We start from the raw sequence: 27,522 nt of genomic DNA, 5'->3' as shown, positions 1-27,522 counted from the left end.
GTGCTTTATCTGGCTTGGGCTCAGACCATTAGTTGTGGTCAATGGCACAATTAATGCAGGTATTTGAAAACATTTTCACCTTTTCTATATCAGCATGATAACAGTCCTGTCCACACAGGAAGGGCCACTGCATCGTAGTTTGAAGAAAATCAGGTGGATGTGCTGGATGGGCCTGTTCTAAGCTCCGACATGAACTGATAAACTATAGCATCAGTTGCATACCAGATCAATTCGCCCAAAACCTGACAACAATTATTTATCATGCTTCAGGAAGAATAGAAACAAATTCCAGCTTCAGTGTATCAGAACTTAGTGGTAAGCCTTCCAGTAAGAATAAATGCTAGTAGCAAAAGGAGGTCCTAAACGCTATTAGTTACATGGCTAGCATCTTTGGCAAGAACAGTGAGGGGTATATATATTTTTTTTTTACAAGTTGCTTCACGTCACACTGACAGAGATTGGTCTTATGACGATGATGGGATAGGAAAGGCATAGGAGTGGGAACAAAGCGGCCGTGACCTCCACTAAGGTACAGCCCCAGCATTTACCTGGTTTGTAAATGGGGAAATCACGGAATACCATCATCAGGGGTGCTGACAGTGGGGTTCGAACCCACTATCTCCCGAATGCAAGCTAACAGCTATGCAACTCTATCTGCATGACCAACTTGCTCAGTAGTGAGGGAAGTCTGGATACTTTTGGCCACATAGTGTACCAATGATTACCAATTACTACTTTCACAGTATAGTACAGTACATGGAAATACCACACACGACTTTTTAGGGCAGGTGTAAAACGTCTTTTGTATCATGACTTTAAGAGATTTAATGTTATGAAATTATTATTGCACTACACTGGACAAATTTCTTAGAATGAGTCATTCTAGTGAGTATGTGCCACTTACAGTAATAAGGCATTCATTCCGAGTGTGAACTATGGTGGATTATTAGGGTCCTTAAAATTAAAATCACTACTTTGAAAGGTAGCACAGTTTACTATCCCCTTAATTTAATAAAGTACTATTTACATTTGTTTACAAATTTATTTGTGTTTCAGTTTTCTATTGGACACAGTTTTTACTCATGATCTCTTTGTACACACAACCTGGTGGCATGTTAAATTCCTGTTCACCAATAAGACTTTCCATGGTGCAGCCTTCTTCCAGAACAATTCACTTCACAGCTAACAAGCCTCACAGATCTCTGCATAGCTGTCTGATGGACTCTCACTTTCCTAAATGAAACATCACTGAGTTGAAACCGGCACATAACTCTTTGCATTCACTTGCCACTGACTCGCTCAACATTGACTCCACTTTTTATACAGGCCAGCGGAAGTTTCTTGTAGTTTCCATTTCCAGATAATTCTGGCAGTCTACTCCATTGTTAGTCAACTTCCAGCTTCTTCTCAGAGCTTTCTTATCATGAGGCAGAACAATTCACCAATGTTATTGTTTTTCTCCTTGCTGGTCTGCCCATACTGTTGTCGCTGCCTGCCATTATCGCCTCTCACCAGCATTACTGACTTCAGCCGATTCCCCAAGCTCGGCCTTCATTGTCACAGTATTATGAAGATTTTGTTTTACTGATTTTTAACTGTTAAATAAGTGTTATTTTGTATGAAAAAAAACTATCGACCTATCTCCTTCCCTGCAAACCATGTCACCTTGCTGTAGTGAGGAGGCTTGTGTGTCCCGATGAAGCAGACAGCCGAGCTGCAGGTGCAACCATATCGAATGGGTATCCGTCGAGAGACCAGACTAACGAATGGTTTATCGAAAGGAGGGGTAGCAGCTTTTGGAAGTTGCAAAGGCGGCAGTCTGGATGATTGACTGATATGGCCTTGAAATAATACTCAACATGGCTCAGCTGTGTTGATACTGCTGCACGGCTACAACCGTAACTAACTCCCAAGGACATGCAGCTTTCTCTGTATGAATGATGTACAGATGATGGCTTCCTCCTGGGTCGAATATTCCAGAAGTGTCCGACTTGTTGGCTGAATGGTTAGCGTACTGGCCTTCGGTTCAGGGGGTCCCAGGTTTGATTCCCGGCCGGGTCGGGGATTTTAAACTTCATTGGTTAATTCCAATGGCCCAGGGGCTGGCTGTTTGTGCCGTCTCCAACCTCCATGCAACTCACACACCACACATAACACTATCCTCCACCACAATAACACACAGTTACCTACACATGGGAGATGCCGCCCACCTTCATTGGAGGGTCTGCCTTACAACGTCTGCACTCGGTTAGAAATAAATAGCCACACAAAATTATTAATTATTCCAGAAGTAAAATAGTCCCTCATTTGGATCTCTGGGTGGGGACTACACGAGAGGGGGCAATCACTAGGAAGATGGATACTGACATTCTCCGAATCCGAGCGTGGAATGTCAGAAGTTTAAATCATTGTGGTAGGTTAGAGAATCTGAAAATTTAGATATAGTTGGTATAAGTTGGCAGAAAGAGCAGATTTTTGGTCAGGCAACAACAGAATTATCAACACAAAATCAAACAAGGGAAATGCAGGAGTTCGTTTAATAATGAAAAAAAAAAAAAAAAATTGCAGCGGGTAAGCTACTACCAGCATAATGACAGGATTATTGTCGTCAAGATAGGCACCAAACCAATGCCCACCACAATAGTGCAGGTCTATATGCCTACTAGTTCAGCAGATGATGAAGAAATCAAAAGAATATATGAAGAGATAGAAGATTTAATACAATATGTAAAAGGTGACGAGAATCTAATTGTGATGGGAGACTGGAATGCAGTGGTAGGCCAAGGAAGAGAAGGTAATACAGTAGGAGAATTCAGATTGGGACAAAGGAAAGAAGGAGGAAGTCGGCAATTTAGTCCTTGCTAATACTTGGTTCAAACACCACAAATGACAGCTGAATACGTGGAAGAGATCTGGAGACACTGGAAGGTATCAAATATACTCCATTATGATTAGGTAGAAATTCAGAAACCAGGTGTTGGATTGCAAAACTTTCCCAGGAGCAGACATGGACTCTGACCACAACTTATTGGTTATGAAATGCCATCTGAAGTTGAAGAACTTGAAGAAAGGAAGGAATGCAAGGAGATGGGATCTAGACAAGTTGAAAGAAAAGAGTGTGAGGGACTGTTTTAAGGAACATGTTGCACAAGGACTAAATGAGAAGGCTGAAGGAAACACAACAGAGGAAGAACGGACAGTCATGAGGAATGAGGTCAGCAGGGCTGCTGAAGAGATGTTAGAAAGAAAGGAAAGATCAACTAAGAATCAATGGATAACTCAGGAGATACTAGACCTGATTGATGAACGACGAAAGTACAATAATGCAAAAAATGCAGAGGGCAGAAAGGAATACAGGCAAATAAAGAATGAAGTGGATAGAAAGTACAGGACAGCTAAGGAAGAATGGCTGAAGGAGAAGTGCTAGGATGCTGAAGGTTGTATGGTCCTAGGAAAGGTATGAATATTAAGAGCTCAGGTGGAAAATCATTTCTAGGTACAGAAGGCAAAGCTGAAAGATCGCAGGAACATATCTGTCACCGGTGGTGAGTTGATAGTCGGTGGAATCATTTTTGACTTGACAAAAGAAACTAAGGAACTGACATTTTTTGAAGAATTCGACTAAAGTTTTGTTGTAAAAATTATGTAAAATTTGTGTGTTTTATTTCTGATGAAGTTGTATTTTAAAGTATTTTCAGGACTCACTGAAGAGACAATTATTTACTTAATCATTGACATTGATATTGGAGATCTCCAGTAATATGTTTGTTTGTAACCCATTTTTTGTATCACCCTGTAGTGCCACGTGGAGGCTTCGATCACGAAATCGCTGAGTTTTGCAATCAAAAACTCTAGAATGAATTTCCCACATTACCATATATGGTGCTGTAGTTCTATTGGTGAAAATAACACTAATTTGTATTGGTGAAACTTCGGATCAAAACATAGGTAGCTTCCCTGATTGGCTGTTTGAGTATTTCCCAATTTCCGGCCTTTTGACTCCTTAGCAAGAGCAAGGCTCTGTTCAGCGTCTTTGGTTTTCGTACGTCGTAACGATCGGACGCACCTTGTAGCCATCACGGGGTAAGCATGTTTTCTGTTCTCAAGTGTTAAATTAAAATATAAATTCATTCGTTCGGAGTTTGCCTTAGACCCTGGTTTTCACTGCTTTTGATTTTGTAATGCCGTAGTTCGTCAGCTAGGCATATCCTTTATTTTGGAGGCAATTCCTTTTATTAACCTTTTGTGAATATGTAAACTTTAATTTTTTTTTCTTTCGAGTTGCCTCCAGTAATTCCGTATCAATTTAGTGCACACCTGTTGAGCTTTGCGTCCCTCACTGATGTGTATTAGGAGAGGACTGCTTCTCTATGGGCCCCTACGCTAAATTTAATTTCTGTTGTTTCCTTCCCTTGTAACATTTTCCAACTTGCCTTATATGATGTTTGTAATTAGGTCATTGCCCCCTTTAAATTTTCATTGTAAATTTCAACATGGAAATCATGCTCACTTATTTAAATGTTATTGTAATTTTGTGTAAATATTCACTTTCCTGAAGAAACGCTGATAGGAACCTCGTGGTTTGATTTGATTTTTTTATATTAATGATGTTATTTAACCTTGTGCACTTCATACCTTGATTCAATTCTATATGTTAAATAAATTAGACAAAGGGTTAATGTTCTCATGTTTCTTTCCCTACAACGTCACGTAAGATCTCATCCTCTGTAGGGCTTCCCGGCCTGCTTTCCATACTTCCTTTCTCTACTTGTCATGTTGGTTATCCAACGAAGCCACGTGTTGGTAAAAATTAAGATGTTTTCCTGGTTTATCATCGGCTGATGTCGTTCTGTAAAGTTTGTTATTTTGCATTATCAAATAATTACGTGTTTTATATGTATCTTTCATTATGTGCTCTCTTTTTTTAAAAAAGGGGGGGGGGGGGGTAACAATATCCAATGGTTGAATTAAGGTACAGACATAGTTGATATGGTTCTGGAACCAGAAGAGGCTGTTGATGCTGATGAAATGGGACACCAAATTATTAGGTCAGAGTTTGACAGAACTTTGAGAGACCTAAATAGGAACAAGACACCAGACATTTCCTCTGAATTGCTGACTGCTTTAGGAGAAACCAGCATGATGAAGTTATTCCATCTAGCGTGTAAGATGTATGAGTCAGGAAAAGTGTCATCAGATTTTTGGCAGAATGTTGTTATATAATATTTATTCAAAACAATCTTTGGAGGTAACCTCTTCAATACAATTTAATTTTATTTTATTTTTCTTTACAAATAGAATCTTTACATTAACATCGATTCAGTTGTTGGGATGTGTTCTGCCCTCATTTAGGGCATCATCAGCCAGTTTCTCAACTCAAAATCATCAAATTACAACCAGAATTCTGATTTTAAAAAATGTTAAAATATTTAGTTCAAGTTATTTTAAAATTTCTTGTTTAACAATACATGAAAGTACCCATTTGACTAGAATAACTACTTGTGTGAAGAAGAATGCATTGAGACAACGTTAATCCTTAAATAAAAGTTCTGGGATACACAAACTGACTATGAATTAAACACTGTTGAATCACCTGGGTAGTTATTTAAATTCAGTATTATTGTCTATTAATATGATGGTTCTTCCTTGGGCAAGTATCCTTGATAATGCACTTTAATGTTTATATTCGAAAACTTTTTTATTAAGGTGTTTTAACTGCTCCACTTCTGTTACCTCTTATTGAGAGAAAATATGTAAAATGGATATCCGTATATATGCTGTCAGTTTGAGATTGCAAATAGTTGATTAATTGACCTACTTGATACTGCATTCTCTGCTTAAAAGGGCTATTTTGTAACCATTTGTTAAATAACTTAAGAATCATTGTTGATTTTAACTGTCGAACCACTCTCTCCAACAACAAGCGGCTCACAACTTTAACAGTAAAACATCTATAACCAACGTGACAAAAAAATTTTATGTGCTTATTTTACTCACATAAATCAACAATATGACAGTCAACAGCGATTGCAGCAGGTCCTCTAGAAACCATTTGTACTTACATACTATGATCCTAGAAATGGACGAACAATTGTTTTCATTGTTAAGCTTTGAAAGACGCACTTTCCAAGTCATGGCTATGAATTTATTTTTTATTTTATTTTTTTGCTAGGGGCTTAACGTCGCACCGACACAGATAGGTCTTATGGCGACGATGGGACAGGAAAGGCTTAGGAGTTGGAAGGAAGCGGCCGTGGCCTTAATTAAGGTACAGCCCCAGCATTTGCCTGGTGTGAAAATGGGAAACCACGGAAAACCATTTTCAGGGCTGCCGATAGTGGGATTCGAACCTACTATCTCCCGGATGCAAGCTCACAGCCGCGTGCCTCTACGCGCACGGCCAACTCGCCCGGTATGAATTTATTTGCTATTGACGATTAAGATGCCAGATACCATACCACCTGGACTACATTTATGAAATAAAAAAAACATACGCCTCAACCCAGGATCGACCTCTCGACCTCTTGCATGCTAATCCAAAACTCTATCCACTGCACCAACTGTACAGCACGACTAATATGTGCTGACAGAGGTAGTTACCCTACATGTGGATACATGTGTTGCCAGATTGCCACTCTTCAACATCCTTTTTTCTGCCGGGTACACTCGCAGGACAAACTTTTGTGAGAGACATGTTTTTATTGTTGGCATGTGAGGAGTCGTGCTGCGAAGCCCGAGTGCGCAAATTTCGGTTCACCCTATATATACGTACATCATCATCATAGACCGTTATGCCCTTCAGTGTTCAGTCTGCAAGCCTCTGTGAATTTATTAAACGTCACCACAATCCTCTATTTGCAACTAGTGCTGTGGCCTCATTTAGTTCTATACCCCTTATCTTTAAATCGTTAGAAAGTGAGTCTAACCATCGTCGTCTTGGTCTCCCTCTATTTCTCTTACCCTCCATAACAGAGTCCATTATTTTCCTAGGTAACCTATCATGCTCCATTCGCCTCAAATGACCCCTCCTCCAAAGCCGGCTTATGCGTACAGCTTCATCTATAGCCGTGATCTCCTCATTCCGAGTGCCCTCCTGCCATTGTTCCCACAAGTTTGTACCAGCAATAAGTCTCGCTACTTTCATGTATGTTACTTCTAACTTATAAGATATATTGAATCCACCCACCTTTCGCTCCCATAAAGAAAGGTTGGTCTGAAAACAGACAGATGTAAAGATAGTTTCGTCCGGGAGCTGACTTCCTTCTTACAGAATACTGCTGATCGCAACTGCGAGCTCACTGCATTAGCTTTACTGCACCTTGATTCAATCTCATTTACTATATTACCATCCTGGGAGAACACACATCCTAAATACTTGAAATTATCTATATGTTCTAGCTTTGCATCACCAATCTGATATTCAGTTCTCTTGGATTTCTTACCTACAGACATCAATTTAGTCTTCAAAAGGCTAATTTTCATACCATACTCATTGCACCTATTTTCAAGTTACAAGCTGGAAGCTTTTGGCACAATCTGCCATTAAGACCAAGCCATCAGCATAGGCCAGACTGCTTACTACATTTCCATCTAACTGAATCCCTCCCTGCCACTTTATACCTTTCAGCAGATGATCCATGTAAACTACGAACAACAAAGGTGAAAGATTACAGCCTTGGCTAACACCTGTAAGTGCCCTTAACAAAGAACTCATTTTACCATTAATTCTCACTGCAGCAGAATTGTCAACATAAATGCCTCTGATTGATTTTAATAATCTACCCATAATCTCATAGTCCGCCAGTACGGAAAACATCTCTTCCGTCGTGCCATGTCATATGCTTTCTCTAGATTTACGTAACATAAACATGACTGTCTATTCCTCTTGCAGCATTTTTTTATTACCTGGCGCATACTAAAAATCTGATCCTGACAGCCCCTCTGTGGTCTGAAGCAACACTGGTTTCTGCCCAATTTCCTCTCAACCACTGATCGCAACTTCCCTTCCAAAATGCCAGTGAATACTTTGCTTGGTATACTAATCAATGAGATACCTCGATAGCTGTTTCAATCCTTCCTGTTCTCTTGCGTATAGATGGGTGCAATTACTTCTTTTGTCCATGCTGAAGGTACCTTACCAACACAAACTACTTCACCATTTCACGTCTAATTTCACCTATACCTGCTCCTTTATGACAATGGAGTTTATTTACCACCTTTATCACTTCCTCAAGTGTAATTTCACCAACATCATATTCCTCCTCCCATTGAGCTTGGTTGTTCGCGACACCACCAGGAAGATTACCTTTTACGTTGAGAAGATTTTCAAAATATTCCCTCCACCTGTCCAGGGATTCCCTGGGATCTATTATGAGTTCACCTTAATGACCCAAAACACTGTTCATTTCCCTTTTCCCTCCCTTTCTAAGATTCTTTATTACTGTTCAGAAAGGTTTCTCTGCTGCTTGACTAAGCCTTTCCAGGTTATTACCAAAATCATCCCACAACTTTTTTTGGATTCAACAACTATTTGTTTCACTCTGTTTCTTTCATTTACATACAACTCCCTGTCTGCATCAGCCCTTGTTTGGAGCCATTTCTGATAAGCCATCTTTTTACATTTACAAGCTGCTCTCACTTCATCATTCCACCAAGATGTTAGCTTTTTTTTCCATCTTTACACATAGTTGTTCCTAGGCATTCCCTTGGTGTTTCTACTACAGCATCCCTGTATGCGACCCATTCTCTTTCTATATTCTGAACCTGCTGACTGTCCACTGTTCGGAACTTCTCACTAATCATATCCATGTACTTTTGTCTAATGCCCTCATCCTGGAGATTTTCTACCCTTATTCGTTTGCAGACAGAGTTCACTTTTTCTATCCTAGGCTTAGAAGTACTTGGTTCACTACAGGTCAGATAGTGGACTGTATCATCGAAAAATCCCTGGAAAACCTGTACAATCCTAACAGATTTCCTGAATTTGAAGTCGGTTTAGATATAGTCTTTTTGGATCTGGTACCCCTAGCCTCCCATGTGTAGTGGTGAATAGCCTTATGCTTGAAGGATGTATTTGTAACTGCTAAACCCATACCAGCACAGAAGTCCAGCAAATGCTTCCCATTCCTATTAGCTTCCATATCTTCCCCACATTTACCAATCACTTATTCGTATCCTTCAGTTCTTCAGGTCCTATTAGCTTCCATATCTTCCCCACATTTAGCAATCACCCTTACGTATCCTTTAGTTCTATTTCCAACTCTTGCATTGAAATCGCCCATTAGCACTATCCTATCCTTGCTGTTTCTTTTTTTTTTTCTTTTTTTTTTTTTTGCTGCTGGTTGCATTACATCGCACTGACACAGATAGGTCTTATGGCGACGATGGGATAGGAAAGGGCTAGGAGTGGGAAGGAAGTGGCCGTGGCCTTAATTAAGATACAGCCCCAGCATTTGCCTGGTGTGAAAATGGGAAACCACGGAAAACCATTTTCAGGGCTGCCGACAGTGGGGTTCGAACCTACTATCTCCCGAATACTAGATACTGGCCGCACTTAAGCGACTGCAGCCATCGAGCTTGGTATCCTTGCTGTTGACCCTGACTATGATGTCACTCAATGCTTCATAAAACTTGTCAACTTCATCCTCATCTGCACCCTCATATGGTGAATACGCTAAAACAATTCTTGTCCTAATTCCTCCAAATGCCAAATCTACCCACATCATTCGCTCATTTACGTGCCTAACAGAAACTATGTTGCGTGCAATAGTATTCCTGATGAACAGCCCTACCCCAGACTCTGCCCTTCCCTTTTTAACACCTGTCAAGTACACTTTATAATCTCCTATCTCTTCCTTGTGATCCGCCCTTACCGGAATATCATTTACTCCTAGCACATTCGCCAAGTTCTTTCCAAGGAATCCCTCGCCTGTCAAATGGGATTGGGACTCTGTTACTCCCATAAGTCCCAGGCTTGCTTAAAATGTTCTGAGCTCGGTAAATTTGTGAAGCAGGATGCTACCCTACTTACACATAGTCCAAGTGAGGATCTCTCCTCTAACGGGTAAGGGACCACATATGGATTGTATAGTCCTAGGCGCCTGAGCGCAAGGAAGGCCATGATTCAGAATATGTCCGAGATGCCCACTCTCATTCCGTAGCAACTGGTGTCCTGACACTCAGGACCAATTACTAGGCACTCAGTCGTTGCCCATGATTCACAAACTAGGACATGACTACAGTAACCTACACCATGAATCATTACTTGCAAGAATTAGGGAGAAAAAAATGTTAAAAGGGTTTCAGTCTTCTTCACTAGCTTCTTCTACTGCAATCGAAATCGAAACAGACTTTCAACGTATTAGGTCGTGTTACATACATGTAGTACGTATTGAAGAGATGTTAAGTACAGAACAAAAATGGCCAGCCGGACACCAGTGGGATCCGAACCCACAACCTCCCGATTTCGCGTCGGTTGCTCCACCAATTGAGCTATGGTGGCCTAGGCCATCTTTGTTCTGTTTGAAAGGATCTGAGCTACAGGTCTGGCATATTCATTCTTCTACTGCATTTAAAACATCAAGCAAGAGTGTACTTTGAATGTTAAATTTTCTACCACTCTTAAATTCTTCATATACAGCAGAAAAGTCATTCAAAACTGTAATTGGGATCACTGAAATCCTCTCCCTGCTGTTATTTTAACAGTACGTCCATCTTTTTCTCCTCAAGCTCCAGCATCTTCCCATCGAATGGATCAAGTTTATGCTTTCAGGCTCTTTGCTTCGGCATTGTGGTATCTGAGGACCCATTTTTCTGCTATGATACCTCAACATCGCTGCCGATAGCATTATCACTTCCGCCCACATGAAGGGCGCTTGATGTTGATGGCATATCATAGGTAATTTCCCACAGTCGTTTACATCATGGTGTCGATAAACACCCAAGGTGATATTACGTTTGTTGCTTTGGAACCGCTGTTTGTCTTTGAAAGCTTCTGGAGTTCCTTCCAAAACTTGTCTTTCAAGCTCTTCCACTTGATTTTTGCCACGTCTCCTGAAGTAGAACACAAAAATAAATATTGAATAAATATTATATATGGTAATTAATGTAATCTGATATTAGCCCTAATGACTTAAAATACGAAGGTCGATTAAATATAAACAGGATTTTGGTTCATGAATATCAACAGTTGGTACGACTGGGCCTGCACTTCTGCTATGCTTAGGCGGGACCGTTAGGAGTGGGGAGAGCGTGATTTTAGATATTTCCTGCCGTTTCGTCAGCAACGTTCGCGATGTCGGAGCGACAGGTGCACCCCTCCACTGCGCAACGCATAATTATAAAATTCCTTGCTCGTGAAGGAGTTACAGCGGCAGAAATTTGCCAACAGTTTGGTGATCAAACATTGTCAAGGACGCGTGTGTTTGCCTGGCATAGAAAGTTCAAGGAAGGACAAGAACGTGTGGAAAATCAATAACACGATCGCCGTCTTCAGACCAGCATTATAGACAAAAACATTCAAGCGGTTAAGGACATTATTGAAGACAATCGATGGGCGAGAGTATCAGAAATAGCAGAACAAGTTGGAATCAGTTATGGGAGCTGCCAAACAATCATCCCTCGCCTTTTGACTGAAAATCCGATGTTGAGACATTTGGAAGTCTGTCAGAGGCTTACAGCAAGGTTTGCGTTAGAAGGTGATGCATTTTTGAGTCAGATCGTCACCTGCGACAAAACATGGGTCCACCACTAGACTCCTGAATCCAAACAAGCCAGTAAGGAGAGGCGGAGGAAAGGGGAGGCAGCACCAGTGAAAGCCAAGATTCGACTGTCAGCTGACAAGGTTCTTGCAACCGTTTTTTCAATTAGCGAGGCAGTATGCCGATTGATTTTTTGCATGAGCAACGCACAATCAATGCTGCTTACTACTGCGAGCTGCTGAACAAGGCAAGGGTTGCATATCGCCGCAAAAGACGAGACCAACCAATTCGACAGGTCATCTTCCTCCGCGGCCCCATACTGCAGCTCTTAGTGTCTCCAAGCTACACGAAATGCGCTGGACTACAGTTGATCATCCTCCTTACAGCCCGGACTTATCGCCCTGCGATTTCCATTTGTTTGGACTGCTTAAAGAAGCTCTAGCGGGGCAATGATTTGAAGGTGACGAGAGTGTGGAAGACTTCGTGCACAACTGGGTGGTGACACGACCCTGTTCTTTTTACAATGTGGGCATCAAAAAGCTGCCCATACGCTGGGACAGATGCATGTCCAAAGCAGGAAACTATGTGGAAAAAAAATTGTAACTGCCTTGAGTTTTTCAATAAATGGTTTTAAGTAAAAAATAAAATCCTGTTTATATCTGATCCCCCTCATAAAATACTTTAAGAATATTTCTAATAATGTCCTTATTGTCCAGGTTTCTAGTGAAAAGGGTTATAGTTTCGATCATTGGCATTTTTCTTCAGGGTAGAAAATCTACGGTCAGTGTGATAGTGAAAGAAACTTGCGAGGTCATCTGGAATTAATTGGTTGAAGAATTCTTGCCACAACCAGCTCAAGAAAAACTAAACAAATTGGCCACTGACTACTATTGCTTTGGTGCAATCAACAGGAAACACTGTCAAATAAATCGCCCAGCTAATTCCAGCTCCAGCTATTTCAACAATCTCAGATATTTCTCCTTAGAACTACGAGGTATTACTGAAGCAGACAAAAAAAATTTAAATACTGAAGTGGGGTTGAGAGGAAAGCAGAGTGATGGAGGCATTTTCACAACTTCCACTCTTTATAATTTATTAGAAACCAATAATTTCAATGTGCCTAGTGATAAAGGACTACCAAGCTCAGATGTAAAAGCGCCACTGGTACTTCTTGGCAATGAAGCCTACCCTCTAAAACTCTACATGTTGAGGTCATACCGGGGGAGAGGACTAACGCCTAGAAGGGAAAGATTTCTAGTGTCCAAAAATGTGTAGAATGTGTATCTGGAACATTACGTGCTAAGTGACAATTTTTGGATACAAATTACAGTTTATAACCATATTTTTTCTGAAGAGAATAACGTTGTCATGATGGAAGAAAACACCAATAACAAATGTGACAGTGATATTAAAAGTGATTTCAAGCTCATGGAAGAGGATGCTGTAGACTTTACCTAAGGAAAGTTGTTTTCCTCTTAAAGCTATCGAAAATACATGTACATAAATGCTAATTTATGTATGTATTTCAAATAGAACAAAAATGTACAGATTAAGACCCTATTGGAGCACATTTTAAACTTGTTTGACCTTTTTAAAAAACCCTCAATATTTTCATTAGCTTAGCATTTATAAAATAGTAGGTTACGCAAATTAGTAACAAATCAAAATGGCAGCACACAACCAGCTAAATGTAAGATATATTCGCAAAATCTATTATAATGACGAATTATTTAGGTCATTAATTTTACTGAGCGAGTTGGCTGTGCGGTTAGAGTCGCGTAACTGTGAGCTTGTATTCGAGAGATGGTGGGTTCGAATCCCACCATTGGCAGCCCTGAAGATGGTTTTCCATAGTTCTCATTTTCACACCAGGCGAATGCTAGAGCTGTACCTTAATTAAGGCCACGGCTGCCACCTTCCCATTCTTAGTTCTTTCCCAACTTTGCATTGCCAAAAACCTTCCGTGTGTTAGTGTGATGTTAAAGCACAAGGACGACATAATTAATTTTCATAACTCAGCACATTACAGGCTCATATACAGTCATACATACATATATACATTATCATTATAGACTGTTATGCCTTTCAGCATTCAGTCTGCAAGCCCCTGAGAATTTACTAAACGTCGCCACAATCTTCGATTTGTAACTAGTGTTGTGGCCTCACTTAGTTCTATACCTCTTATCTTTAAATCGTTAGAAACCGAGTCTAACCATCGTCGTTTTGGTCTCCCTCTACTTCTCTTACCCTCCATAACAGAGTCCATTATTCTCCTAGGTAACCTATCCTCCTCCATTCGCCTCACATGACCCCACCACCGAAGCCGGTTTATGCGTACAGATTCATCCATCGAGTTCATTCCTAAATTAGCCTTTATCTCCTCATTCCGAGTACCCTCCTGCTATTGTTCCCGCCTGTTTGTACCAGCAATCATTCTTGCTACTTTCATGTCTGTTACTTCTAACTTATGAATAAGATATCCTGAGTCCACCCAGCTTTCGCTCCCGTAAAGCAAAGTTGGTCTGAAAACAGACCGATGTAAAGATAGTTTCGTCTGGGAGGTGACTTCCTTCTTACAGAATACTGCTGATCGCAACTGCAAGCTCACTGCATTAGCTTTACTACACCTTGATTCAATCTCACTTACTATATTACCATCCTGGAAGAACACACAACCTAAATACTTGAAATTATCGACCTGTTCTAGCTTTGTATCATCAATCTGACATTCGAATCTGTTGAATTTCTTACCTACTGACATCAATTTAGTCTTCGAGAGGCTAATTTTCATACCATACTCATTGCACCTATTTTCAAGTTCCAAGATATTAGACTGCAGGCTTTCGGCACAGTCTGCCATTAAGACCAAGTCGTCAGCATAGGGCAAACTGCTTACTACATTTCCACCTAACTGAATCCCTCCCTTCCATTTTATACCTTTCAGCAGATGATCCATGTAAACTACGAACAGCAAAGGTGAAAGATTACAGCCTTGTCCAACTCCTGTAAGTACCCTGAACCAAGAACTCATTCTACCATCAATTCTCACTGAAGCCCAATTGTCAACATAAATGCCTTTGATTGATTTTAATAATCTACCTTTAATTCTATAGTTCCCCAGTATAGTGAACATCTTTTCCCTCGGTACCCTGTCATATGCTTTCTCTAGATCTACGAAACATAAACACAACTGCCTATTCCTCTCGTAGCATTTTTCAATTACCTGGCGCATACTGAAAATCTGATCCTGACAGCCTCTCTGTGGTCTGAAACCACACTGGTTTTCATCCAACTTCCTCTCAACGACTGATCGCACCCTCCCTTCCAGGATGCCAGTGAATACTTTGCCTGGTATACTAATCAATGAGATACCTCGAAAGTTGTTGCAATCCTTCCTGTTCCCTTGCTTATAGATAGGTGCAATTACTGCTTTTGTCCAATCTGAAGGTACCTTACCAACACTCCACGCTAATTTTACTACTCTATGAAGCCATTTCATCCCTGCCTTCCCACTGTACTTCACCATTTCAGGTCTAATTTCATCTATTCCTGCTGCCTTATGACAATGGAGTTTATTTACTATTCTTTCCACTTCCTCAAGCATAATTTCACCAACATCCTTTTCCTCCTCCCCATGAGCTTGGCTGTTTGCAACACCACCATGATGATTTCCTTTTACAATGAGAAGATGTTCAAAATATTCCCTCCACCTCTCCAGTGATTCCCTGGGATCTATTATGAGTTCACCTGAATTACTCAAGACACTGTTCATTTCCTTTTTCCCTCCCTTCCTAAGATTTTTTATTACTGTCCAGAAAGGTTTCCCTGCTGCTTGACCTAGCCTTTCCAGGTTATTACCAAAATCTTCTCATGACTTCGTTTTGGATTCAACAACTATTTGTTTCGCTCTGTTTCTTTCATCTACGTACCAATCCCTGTCTGCCTTGGCCCTTGTTTGGAGCCATTTCTGATAAGCCTTCTTTTTACGTTTACAGGCTGCTCTCACTTCATCATTCCACCAAGATGTTCGCCTTTTCCCATCTTTACACACAGTTGTTCCTAGGCATTCCCTTGCTGTTTCTATTACAGCATCCCTGTATGCCACCCATTCACTTTCTATATCCTGAACCTGCTTACTGTCTACTGTTTGAAGCTTCTCACTAATCATATCCATGTACTTCTGTCTAATTTCCTCATCTTGGAGACTTTCTACCCTTATTCGTTTGCAGACAGATTTCACTTTCTCTACCCTAGGCCTAGAAATATGGTACTTAGTTCACTACAGATCAGATAGTGGTCTATATCATCGAAAAATCCGCAAAAAACTCGTACATTCCTAACAGATTTCCTGAATTCAAAGTCTGTTACGATATAGTCTATTATGGATCTGGTACCTCTAGCCTCCCATGTGTAGTGGTGAATAGCCTTATGCTTGAAGAATGTATTCGTAACAGCTAAACCCATACTAGCACAGAAGTCCAGCAAATGCTTCCCATTCCCATTAGCTTCCATATCTTCCCCATATTTACCAATCACCCTTTCGTATCCTGTTTTTTTTCCAAGAAAGAATTACCTTTCTATAGCATTTCTAACAGTTATATAAGTTTTTTTTATCAATATTCCAAAACCTGTTATAAAGCACATGGCAGGTTTTGCAAATGGACTACTCATTTGTTATCCAAATCCTTCGCGTTTTATGACTTTCCACACTTTTGCATTGAGGATACAATCATATTATGCATTTTCTAAATTGAAGAATGTCATCACCATTTCTGTTCCACATTCCCAGTGCTTTTTCATCTGTCTCATACCCATAGCTTGGTTGGTAAGACTTTAAAAACCTATATAATATAATCAAGTCGTTGTCCTTTAAGTTCACTAATAAAAACAGAGATAACAATTCTTTAAACTGTCACTTTTATACTCTTACATTCCAAAATAAATAATTTATTTTTAAAATTGTTACTTACCATAGCAATAGCACTGTTCCATCCATACACTGCTATTGGAAAATTGAATGCAGAAATTACTCCAATGATACCTAACGGGTTCCACTGTTCTAGAAGCATATGGCCTGCTCTTTCTGAAGGAAAAATATGTCCAGAAAAATTCCGTGAAAGACCAACTGCATAGTCACATATATCCACATACTCTTGTACTTCTCCAATACCTTCAGGAAGAATCTTACCTGAAAATTTAAACAATTTACCTAACATGAGCAGACAGACATGTGGTTATGATTTATCAGATAGAAGAATATCAGTATGAAAACATTAATCATTTTACAAAAAACCTAACAGATGACTTGTTTTTGTTTTTTGTCCCACTGATGGCTCTTAATGAATTGTAAGTGCCACATGGTTTAGGGATATCTTTTCTTTAAACAACATTCCCCTGATGTTTATTTTTCAAGTATGTTCACAGCATTACACTCCAGTGATAATTTTTCCTTGATTTAATCCTAGGATTTGGTAAAATCCACTTCTCTTTTGCATGTTGTTAAGTAGCACAAGAAATAAAAGATCAATGCATTGCAAATTCATTATTTCTTTTGTTTTAAAGGGTAAAAACTGGGATTACCAACTTTTTACTCTGACTAATAAATCTTTTAAAATATTCAGTATTTTAATTTTCCAAAAACCATAAAAGTAGTTAGTGAGATGTAAAACTAATAACATTATTACTAGCATATTAATTAGTAAATTTTTATGTTCAGTAAGGCTTGTCAAAAATAGTACATGGGGTATATATCGATGGCTCCAAGTATTAACATTGTAACATTTCCTCTGTTCAAACATCATAAAAGAAGGTACAATTTTATTTGTGCTATCTTTCTCCTAGGAGACGACGCTAAGATCTGTTATTATTATCAGGAGAAAAATACTAAAGTAATGGCTTTGGTGATGATCGTAACTCATTTAGGCTATTCTCTGACTTACATTGTTAATACTTGGAGCCGTTGATATATATTTTTTTTCAGTATTCAAAGTCCTGTATATAAAGGATATTAAATGAAAAATCAGCACCTGTTCTGACATAATTTTGTTATGGATAACTCTGCAGGACAGTGGTTTTACTTTGAAAACATTTGTATTACTGTTTCATTGAAACTAAGTATGTTATTCATAACAATCATTTCCACTTTAACTGTAGACAACACAAGTGTTTTTTCAGACATACTCCTTTGAAGATAAATCTCTATCTGCTTTGTTATTAAGAAACTTTTTACTAATTCACATGTCAGTAAAAGGTTCCAACTTGAAATATCTTCACAGCCTCCTTAAATGATACTCTTCATTATTCGAAAATTATCTGAAACAATTACATGGCACCTGCTAGCTGCCTTTGTATAAATAAAGGAGAGTTTTGTGTAGCTCTTCCTGGTTGGGAAAAGGGGTAGGATTCTACACTAGTGTCCAAAAGTTAAGCATACATTACGAGTAAGCAGGGCAACAGGAAATAGACCGCAAATCGCACGACATATGCACCTACCAACCCTATGTGTTCGCTCTGTATAGGAAAGGAATGTTCCCTGCTTTGACTAGCAGCGTAACCACAAGGTAAACACAGCCAGTGCCTGCGCCCCACATCCCCTCAGTCATGTTTGCCCTGTTATAGTGTGCGGAGTGAACCCTCGTGGTGAACGTGACAACATAATGGCACAACGATGCCATTTGGAGCCCGTTTTGCAGGGTAGAATACTCGGCTGCCTGGAAGCAGGCCAGACACAGACCGAAGTTGCAGTATCCTTGAATGTGCCAAAAAGTGTCATTTCCAGGCTTTGGAGACGATTTTGAGACACAGGAGATGTTAGTCCTAGGCCAGTAACAGGTCGACCAAAGGTAACCACCTCAAAGCAGGACCGATATCTGGCCTTAACCGCCCGACGTAGTCAGAGTGCACCTGCAAGACAATTGTCGGTGGAGCTTACAGCCATCTCAGGGGTTGCCGTTTCCCAGCAAACTGTGTATCGGAGGCTCAGAACAGCAGGGCTGTTTGCCCGACATCCAGCGGTGTGCGTCCCGCTCACTTCAGCACAGAGACAGACCCGTTTACTGTGGAGCCGTCAACATCGAAACTGGACCATGAATGAATAGAGGCATGTGCTCTTCACAGATGAATCCCACTTCAGTTTGCAGAACGACTCCCGTCACATATTAATCTGGAGAGAACCGGGTAGCCGATAAACTTCCTCTTAATGGACGATAATGCCCGACCGCACTGCGCTGGTGGATGAATTTCTGGCTGGGGCAGACATTAATCGCATGGACTGGCAGGGAGGTCTGCGGATCTGAATCCTACAGAACATGCCTGGGATGCATTGGGAAGGCGAATTGCATCCCGTCAGCCTCCACCAAGGACCCTCCTAGACCTTCGCATTGCCCTTTCGGAGGAATGGGATCGACTGCCGCAAGAGCCCTTGGACCATCTGATAGAGAGCATGCCACGTCGCTGTGAAGCACGTGTGGCCGTTAGGGGTAACCATACACCCTATTAACAGCATATTTTGTTGTGGAAGACATTGCCAAGTTTTGTTAGTTGTTTTCAAAGGACAAGTTGTGTGACATATGGTGTGTGAGTCAGCTACCATTTGTTCAGCAATCCGTCTGACATTCCTGTCAGGTAGTATGGCCTTGTTTAGTGATTATGCTTAACTTTTGGACACTAGTGTATATATTCATCCACTTTTTAATGAGGAAATTTGTGTTATGTTATATATTTACTGGTGACTATATATTTTAAAACTAAAATTATATATTAACCCCATAAATATTCAAGGGGCCTAGGACTGTTGGCATGTAGTCATATTTTAATTTATACATTTCTGTCAACAAAGTGATTGTACTTGCGAATGTTGATATCGTGATCATAATCAGGGGATCTCCAGTTATGCATGGAATCTGAACCACAAAGATGTGATTTTTAATTTTAAAAATCCCACATGCATTGGTTGGGATTCAAACTGTGTCTACCTTGGTGTTAATATATCAGCAATGTTACACAGTTATTTACTGTTCCCTCTATAATCAACATCTTAAAAAGAGTGCTGTTCGGTAAATATGCTACAGTATATAGTTCGTTTTTTAAATGGAGAGAAAAATTTAAAAAATCAGGAAAAATCTTACCCATTTCAAGTGATACTAATTTTCCAAGAGGAACAATCTTCTGACGTAGTGCTTCTCCAATCTGTCGTACAATTTCTCCTCGTTTGGGAGCTGGCAGGTCAGCCCAGACCTCCCAAGCTTCCTTTGCAGATTCAATGCATGATTCATATTCTGCAAGAGTACCTAGTTGAACCTTGGCAATTGGCTCACCATTGGAAGGACATATTGAAGTCACCACCTTTAAAAGAAATCTTTAATATGACCTCTCTTGATCTGAACTGGAATGTGCTTCAAATTAAAATTTTATTTACTTCTTCATGCTTCAGAAAGTAATGAAAATACTAATGATAGGCTATATCAAATGAATATAGTAGAGGTTCAGGTAATTATACAAATAATTTAGTTCAGGCTCAGTGTTCTGTACAGTCTTAGGGATAATAAGGATAAAAACTCAAATGCATTATATATTGAGGAGGTGATAAGCAGAAATGAACATGTCCACAATGTAGATAAAAGAGATAAAACATGGAATGGAAGACTTTTAAGCACACTCAAACATATCCCATTATACAACCCATGAAAATGCATGTTTCAGTGCAAACATGAACCTATCCACATATACATGTTCTGCAAAGAACTAGTCCATACGGCCAATAGGCGACACTGATTCAAGTCACGTGATTTCCAGTCCACTTGCGGCCAGATGTTCCTGCGCAGAGCAGCTTTTAACATTAGTTTTGTATTTCTGCGTTAATGTAAATGTAAATCTACAGCCTGTTTCCAGTCATTTCACTGGGTCAGGAATGGAATTAATAAAGCCCTGTTCTAGCGGCGAGGATGGGAATTGTGCCGGCTGCCGAAGTCTGTCACACTCCTCTGGGGCAATGATTAATGAATGATTAATGGAATGAAATGATACTGGAGAGTGTTACTGGAATGAAGGATAACAGGGAAAACCTGAGTACCTGGAGAAAAACCTGTCCCGCCTCCTCTTTGTCCAGCACAAATGTCACTTGGAGTGACTGGGATTTGAACCACGGAACTCAAGGTGAAAGGCAGGCACACTGCCGCCTGAGCCGCGGAGGCTCTATTTCTGTGTTAATATTAATAATTATTATTATGCCAGTACTGTAGTTAGGCAGTGAAATGGGTGAAGAATGTGTTCTTGTGAAGAGCGCAAACAAGGGTAGCAGAAAGAGAAAGAAGAATAAATCACAACATGAAAAGGATAAGAGGAAGCAGTATGTTGCTCAAAGAGGATTTCATTTTTTTTTGTGCATGTTAACACAAAAAACAGTTCACTTGTCATGAAATACACCCACGAGGTGCATTGCACCTGAAACAGTTAATTTATGAAGATCAAAGAAAAGCACTTCAAGAGAGGATGAACGAATGATGCCGCTTAAAAATGTTCAACGAAGATGACCTTGAAACAATGTTGGTGAAAGTACACCTCACAAATTTAATATTAATTATATTTTTTTCGCACAAAATGGAATTATATATCCAGTGTGCAAGAAATATTTCATGCATATTACATTAATGAAACCAACTTGGCTGAATAGTATATTGAACAAAATAAAAGAAGGAAAATTGATAAAGGAATATAAAGGTGGAGATTACATCAGTCACAAATCCGCAAAGAATACTAACAGTGTTAGACAATTTATACACAACTTGCATTGCAATGAAAGTCATTACAATTAAAACCAGAATGGCTGTACTTGCACAGTGAACTAAATATAACAGAACTAAGTGTACTGTAAAATAAATCTGTGATTAATATTTATTTAATAGCGCACAAATGTGCATTAAAAATACATTAATCTTTCGCATATTCTAGTAAAGATTTTGTTCTTTTGTTGCACTTGCTGAAATGATAGCGATCGCAATGTTTGTCACACAACATACACACACAATGTAGAGACAGTTCATGGAAGCCTGATCGCCGGCATAGACGATGGTGAAACCCACGTACCGCCAGCCTATTCGAACCACTTCTCATGCCATTATTTGGACCGGTCCAGCTGCGGTCAATCATAGCATCAGTTGAGTAAAAGTCCAGGCTGATTTCTACTTGTTTCCTCTTTCTCTCTTGGAGAACTTCCTCTTCTTGCTGCGCATGTTGAAGCTGCATTCTCATTTTCAAATCTTCCAGTAAAAAAGTTTCATTGGATAATTCATATGCAAGTCGTGATGGTGACATTTTGGAGATGCCCAGTGTTCATTTCAGAAATCTGGCCATTACATTTTCAATAGTCCGAAGGTCGGACACCGTTAGTCTTTCCCAAATAAGTTCCATATCATATGTGAGAACTGGGAGAACCTTAGCGTAAAATAAGGCCATGGCTGTGTCTAGCGATAGTCTACTCGGGTTTGTAATGTCATATATGCTTCTGATGGCTGCTAAAGATCTTTCTCTTACGTGAATTCTAAATGAGGTGACCGTAGGTTGTAAAGTGACACCCAGATATGAGAACGAGTTCACTATGTCTAAGTCCACCCCTCCACATTGTATTCTGTCACAAGATGAAATTCTCCCCCCTTTCCGGAAAACCATCTGATCTGTTTTATTCTTATTTATCACAAGGCTGCTTTTGACTGCATACTCTTCAAGTTTGTCCATTGATCTTTGTAGCTCTTCCCTGCTACTCGAACCCATGATTAATGACATCTCTATTCCAAAGAATATTCATGAATGAATATAACATAGGGTTTAGAAGCGCAGCTTCTGATATTTGCAGTTTCTACCCAAGAATCGACGAGCAAAGGAAGGTGGCTTCAACGAAGCAAATGCTGCAACTTACCACACAGAAAAGAGTAAAGGCCTTCTATGAGCTTTTACAGGAAGAGAATGAGCAGGTTCAGAATGAGCACATTCTGTTTTGACCTGAGACAGATCCAGCCATTACCAAAGTGTTCCTTTCAAGAAGAATTTTACACCAGGCAGATAAGATTTTACAGTTTGTGCATTGTCAACAGGAAGTCAGAGTCAGTAGCATAGGCAGGATCGGCCAATGGTGATGATGACAGAATACAATGAATGTGCCTGCGCATGTGTGGTGCGTGCATGCAAGACTTGTCATTATAAGGACACCGATACAAATGAATTATGTTGATATTTAGACTGCAGTACACTATAAAATCTTACATTAAAATACAGAACAAGAACATGATCAAGGTCATCAGTTTTACAGCATATGGTATTGATGGTTATGAATTTCATGTTTTTGGTCCGTATTGAACAATATATAATAAGTAATAATAATAATAACTTAAATGTTTCCACCTTTTCAATACAATATATTCACAAAATTACAAAATTATACGGTACTAGTTTCGACCCATCTAGGGGTCATCATCAGCCGTATTGGAGCAAAGATCATTTGTGGCGAAATCCTAAGACAATATTATTTTAAAAAATAACAAGTGAAATGAGAATAGTTAATAATACAAGGAATATACATAATAAGACGTTTTTAACAAAGAATAAAGTATAAATTTAATCAAAGGTACTTTTCCAAGACAATTACACTTTCTCCCGCACCCTTCAGCCCCACCTTAAGCCCTCTTCCTAAGCCATATTTCATTTCAATACAAGAACTTACTGATTTCCATGATTATAATTTTTACAACACCCCATTTATACTTTATTCTTTGTTAAAAACCTCTTATTATGTATATTCCTTGTATTATTAACTATTCTCATTTCACTTGTTATTCTTTAAAATAATATTGTCTTAGGATTTCGCCACAAATGATCTTTGCTCCAATACGGCTGATGATGACCCCTAGATGGGTCGAAACTAGTACCGTATAATTTTGTAATTTTGTGAATATATTGTATTGAAAAGGTGGAAACATTTAAGTTATTATTATTATTACTTAGCATATGGTATGTTCAGTTTAGAATCTAAAATCCAACTTTCGAGGCTTCTTATAAAACAGATTCAGCAGATCTGTTGGTTCTACAATTATGTCTCTGAATGTCTATTTAGTTTACTGTTTATTGTGAGTTTCTGTTTATTTTACGTTTGTAAAATTTCCATGGGGGGGTTATAAATCCCAGTACCCCCCCCCGCCACCAGCTATGCCTCTGAAGTCAGTGGACCCTGTATTTTATATGTGGACAGAAGAGTTCGTAGGGCGGGATGCAGCAGAAGTGGTTTCAGCCTTGTTGCATTTTTTTTTAAACCTGTTGATTTTAAAGATAAGACTGTGGTGAAACCTTTTTGAGACAGGTGTGTGGCACAAAACAAGAACAATATTATGCTTCATACACTCATATTTTTTTCCCTAGGACACATGACTGTCCTGTTGAAGAAATTCATCCCACTTTTCCAATTCGAGGAAAAAGTTACTTACCTGTTGACCTCGTTTCTTGTAGAGAAACTACTATGAAAAAAGACAACAATTGTGACAAAGGGGGCATATAAAGAGGTCTGCCTGACAGTTGGTGAAGCAAGAAACCTTGGTGAAGACTCATGGACAGGAAATCCCTTTCTAAAGACCTACAAAATTTTGATCAGGTAAGTGAAATGAAGAGAATTTACATACAAAAGTAAGGAGCTATGGGAAACATTCATATTGATATGGATACAACTGCTGCATACATGTTCCAGCAAGAGCTACAGGCCGGTCAAAATCGACAATAAATTAACAAAACATGATGTATCTCAAATTTTTTTAGTATGTTGTTTGGACCCATTAGGACTATGTATACCCAAGTTTGCAACTCTCAAAAAGTTGTGGAAAATTTTTTACACACGAAAAACAGCAACATTTTTGGACATGTTTCAGATTCTGCACTATATCTCCTAATCCATGCATTTATCATCGAAAGCTTCTCCATATGGTTTTTAAAAGCATTAAATTTGTGACAAATTAAGCCCAACCGGAGCTCTGTAGGTCAATTGGTTACCGAATTACGGCACATTGAAAATAGGCCAGTTTTTCCAAAAATTGAAAATGTTAGTTTTAGACCTTCTTTGGACAGAAATTGCATCGAAACCGTTGATCCTATGAGTAGAACGTGTAGAATACTATTTGTAGGCAATTTAATTAGCTTTAAATTAAGCACAGAGCGGGGTCTGTAAGCCTCCTAGTTCACTCAAAATCTCATAAGCCCGTAAAACGTATAATCGCAGAAATGTATTTTAATATATATCCAATCCAACCCAACCCAACCCAACCCAACCCAACCAAATCAAATCAAATCAAATCAAATCAATCAATCAATCAATCAATCAATCAATCAATCAATCAATCAATCAATCAATCAATCAAATTAGACACATAGTCAAACTCGTCGCCTTGTTTTTGATGGCCTTGGGCCGTCACTTTCGTTGCTCTCTTCAATAGGTAGGATTTCATCCCCTATAGGTAGGTACTCCAGTATTGGTGGATCGTCAGGGTCGTCTTGAGGCTCGTCATCGTCATCCTCTTCAATGATGGTAAGGGCAGTGTTCTGGTACGTTTCCCCAAAGCAGGTAGTACACACAACAGAGCATCTAAGCCCTGCTTTCAGGCAAGTGCAGCCACCTCTGCAGCCCTTCTTGCATTTGCAAGAGAAAAGTTTCAGGAACTCTGCGGGGGCAGGAGCTCGTCGACTGGTAATGGGGATGAGTCCAGCCGACGTCAATTCCCAACCCCAGTCAGTGGCCTCTTTCTCCACCCCCAACCACTTTTGCACCTGGTGGCATGTGCGGCAGTGGTGATATGACGCAGCTTCTGTGGTTGGGGCAAACGGGCCAGATTTGCTTTGGCATTGGAAGCATACATCGTTGAGGGTGTCTGTCGTATACATTTGTTTTAGTGAATCCTAGACCGCAGAGGAGCACGAGCAAATCCACATCCTCTCCAAAGATGATGACGTGGTCACTGGAGGTACTTTTTTGCAGAGCAGTCATGACAATATCACGGTCTGCGTCTTCTTTTGATATTTTTGTCTAAATTCCCTCGAGATCAAAAGTCGAAAAGAGATGCTTAATGAGACGAACCTTGTTTTTGTCATTCGAGAGCATGTTCTCTTGGGGACTGTGATGATGGCCGATGCGTCAAGCACAGTTTCCACTGATGCTGCAGAATACCGTTGTGTTCGCTCTGCAAATTTGGCGCTCTTTTGCGCGCCATCCTCAGGATACCCGTCAAAGACTACAGACGCACATTTCTCCCAAAGTGGTTAAATATGTCGCTTATGTAGCTTGCTGTGATAGCCCGTATTGAATCATTCCAATGCCACATGACTTTATGGACGAGGTATCCTCCATCGAAGACAGTAAATGTTGGTTTTTTTTTTTTGCTAGGGGCTTTACGTCGCGCCGACACAGATAGGTCTTATGGCGACGATGGGATAGGAACGACCTAGGAGTTGGAAAGAAGCGGCCGTGGCCTTAATTAAGGTACAGCCCCAGCATTTGCCTGGTGTGAAAATGGGAAACCACGGAAAACCATTTTCAGGGCTGCCGATAGTGGGATTCGAACCTACTATCTCCCGGATGCAAGCTCACAGCCGCGCGCCTCTACGCGCACGGCCAACTCGCCCGGTAGTAAATGTTTTTGCCTGCACACTGACGATCTCTGTGGCTTGAGTGAAGGCAGCATAAAAAAACTGATTTTGTACCTTTACGCATCCCTTCATCGGAAAATAGGGCCATTGGATATGGAGCGAGCTCGTATGTGAAGTAGGACTTCAACTGTAGGTCTGACTGTTTCATGATACACATGCGCTGGAAGATGGTGAGTGGCTCGACATTGATTCTCTTCTTGTGGATTTTTATAGAGGTTGTAGGCGTTGAAAAAGAGAGGACTTTTTCTTTCCTCGAGATGCTCGGTTCACCCCTTTCAGTCCTTCTTCTCGGGCAGTGTGGCGGCCACCTACAGTGCCACTGCTAATGGATACGAGTTTACCTATCGATGGGAACGGTGGATGGTTATTGAACCAGGCTTTCAGTTTTTTCACGTCAGAGGTATCTCGTGCAATTTGCGCAGGTCGCATATCGACACGCTGATCACTTGTTGTGGAGGAAATATCCCAATACCCTTCTACCTCTTCACATATATTCAGCATATATACCATCCTGCCCGTCCAACGAGAAAGCACACTTGTAGAGATACCTCTGCCATGGCTTAGGCCACCCTGGCTCTTCACTGAACGTATCAATACCTGTTCAATTGTCAAGTCAGTCCACAAACCTGACCAAAATTTTTCGGATCTGCGGATGGTGAAGCATCCTTTCGTGAACAATTGATATTCTGTTGGGTCCATCCGGCCTTGCAGAGTGCCCATTCATCACTTTTTCGACACTGGTTTGAGCATATAACGTGGCAAGGAGCTATTTGAGGCCACTCCCCGCCATGATATTGCCAATTGCTCCCATATATGACATCAATAGGTGGAAGCCACCCAATCGTACTTCCACACCAGTCAATTCAGCACCGGGATAGTTTTAGACAATGTCCCTTTCTTTCATGTACAATTATTCAACTTACATACCTCCTATATGATCATAACACGTTTTGCATGTTCAAATCTCATTTCATGCAACAAAACAGTGGTTAGATACATTTCTGGAAAAATGATTTTAATTTATATGGTTTTTTTCAGATTTGGAGAGAACTACGAGGCTTACAGAGCCCGCTCTGCTCTTAATTTAAAGCTAATTAAATTGCCTACAAATTATATTCTGTAAGTTCTACTCGTAGGATGATCAATGGTT

At 40.0% G+C, this 27,522-nt stretch overlaps 1 protein-coding gene across 1 annotated transcript in view; it reads right to left on the bottom strand.

Annotated features, from left to right (window-relative positions):
• Aldh7A1 (aldehyde dehydrogenase 7 family member A1) overlaps nt 1–27,522 on the bottom strand; it is a 155,069-nt gene that overhangs the window by 109,020 nt on the left and 18,527 nt on the right. Inside the window, exons 2-3 of the mRNA XM_067141845.2 lie at nt 19,826–20,042; nt 16,670–16,887 (exon numbers count right to left, since the gene is read on the bottom strand). Coding sequence (XP_066997946.2) covers nt 16,670–16,887; nt 19,826–20,042 — 435 coding nt within the window. The remainder of the gene's footprint in view (nt 1–16,669; nt 16,888–19,825; nt 20,043–27,522) is intronic.

The sequence above is a fragment of the Anabrus simplex genome, chromosome 2, assembly GCF_040414725.1.
Source record: "Anabrus simplex isolate iqAnaSimp1 chromosome 2, ASM4041472v1, whole genome shotgun sequence".
In the NCBI taxonomy this organism is placed as follows: Eukaryota; Metazoa; Arthropoda; class Insecta; order Orthoptera; family Tettigoniidae; genus Anabrus; species Anabrus simplex.
The sequence above is the reverse complement of the archived record's forward strand: the minus strand, read 5'-3'. Positions and strand labels throughout refer to the sequence as shown.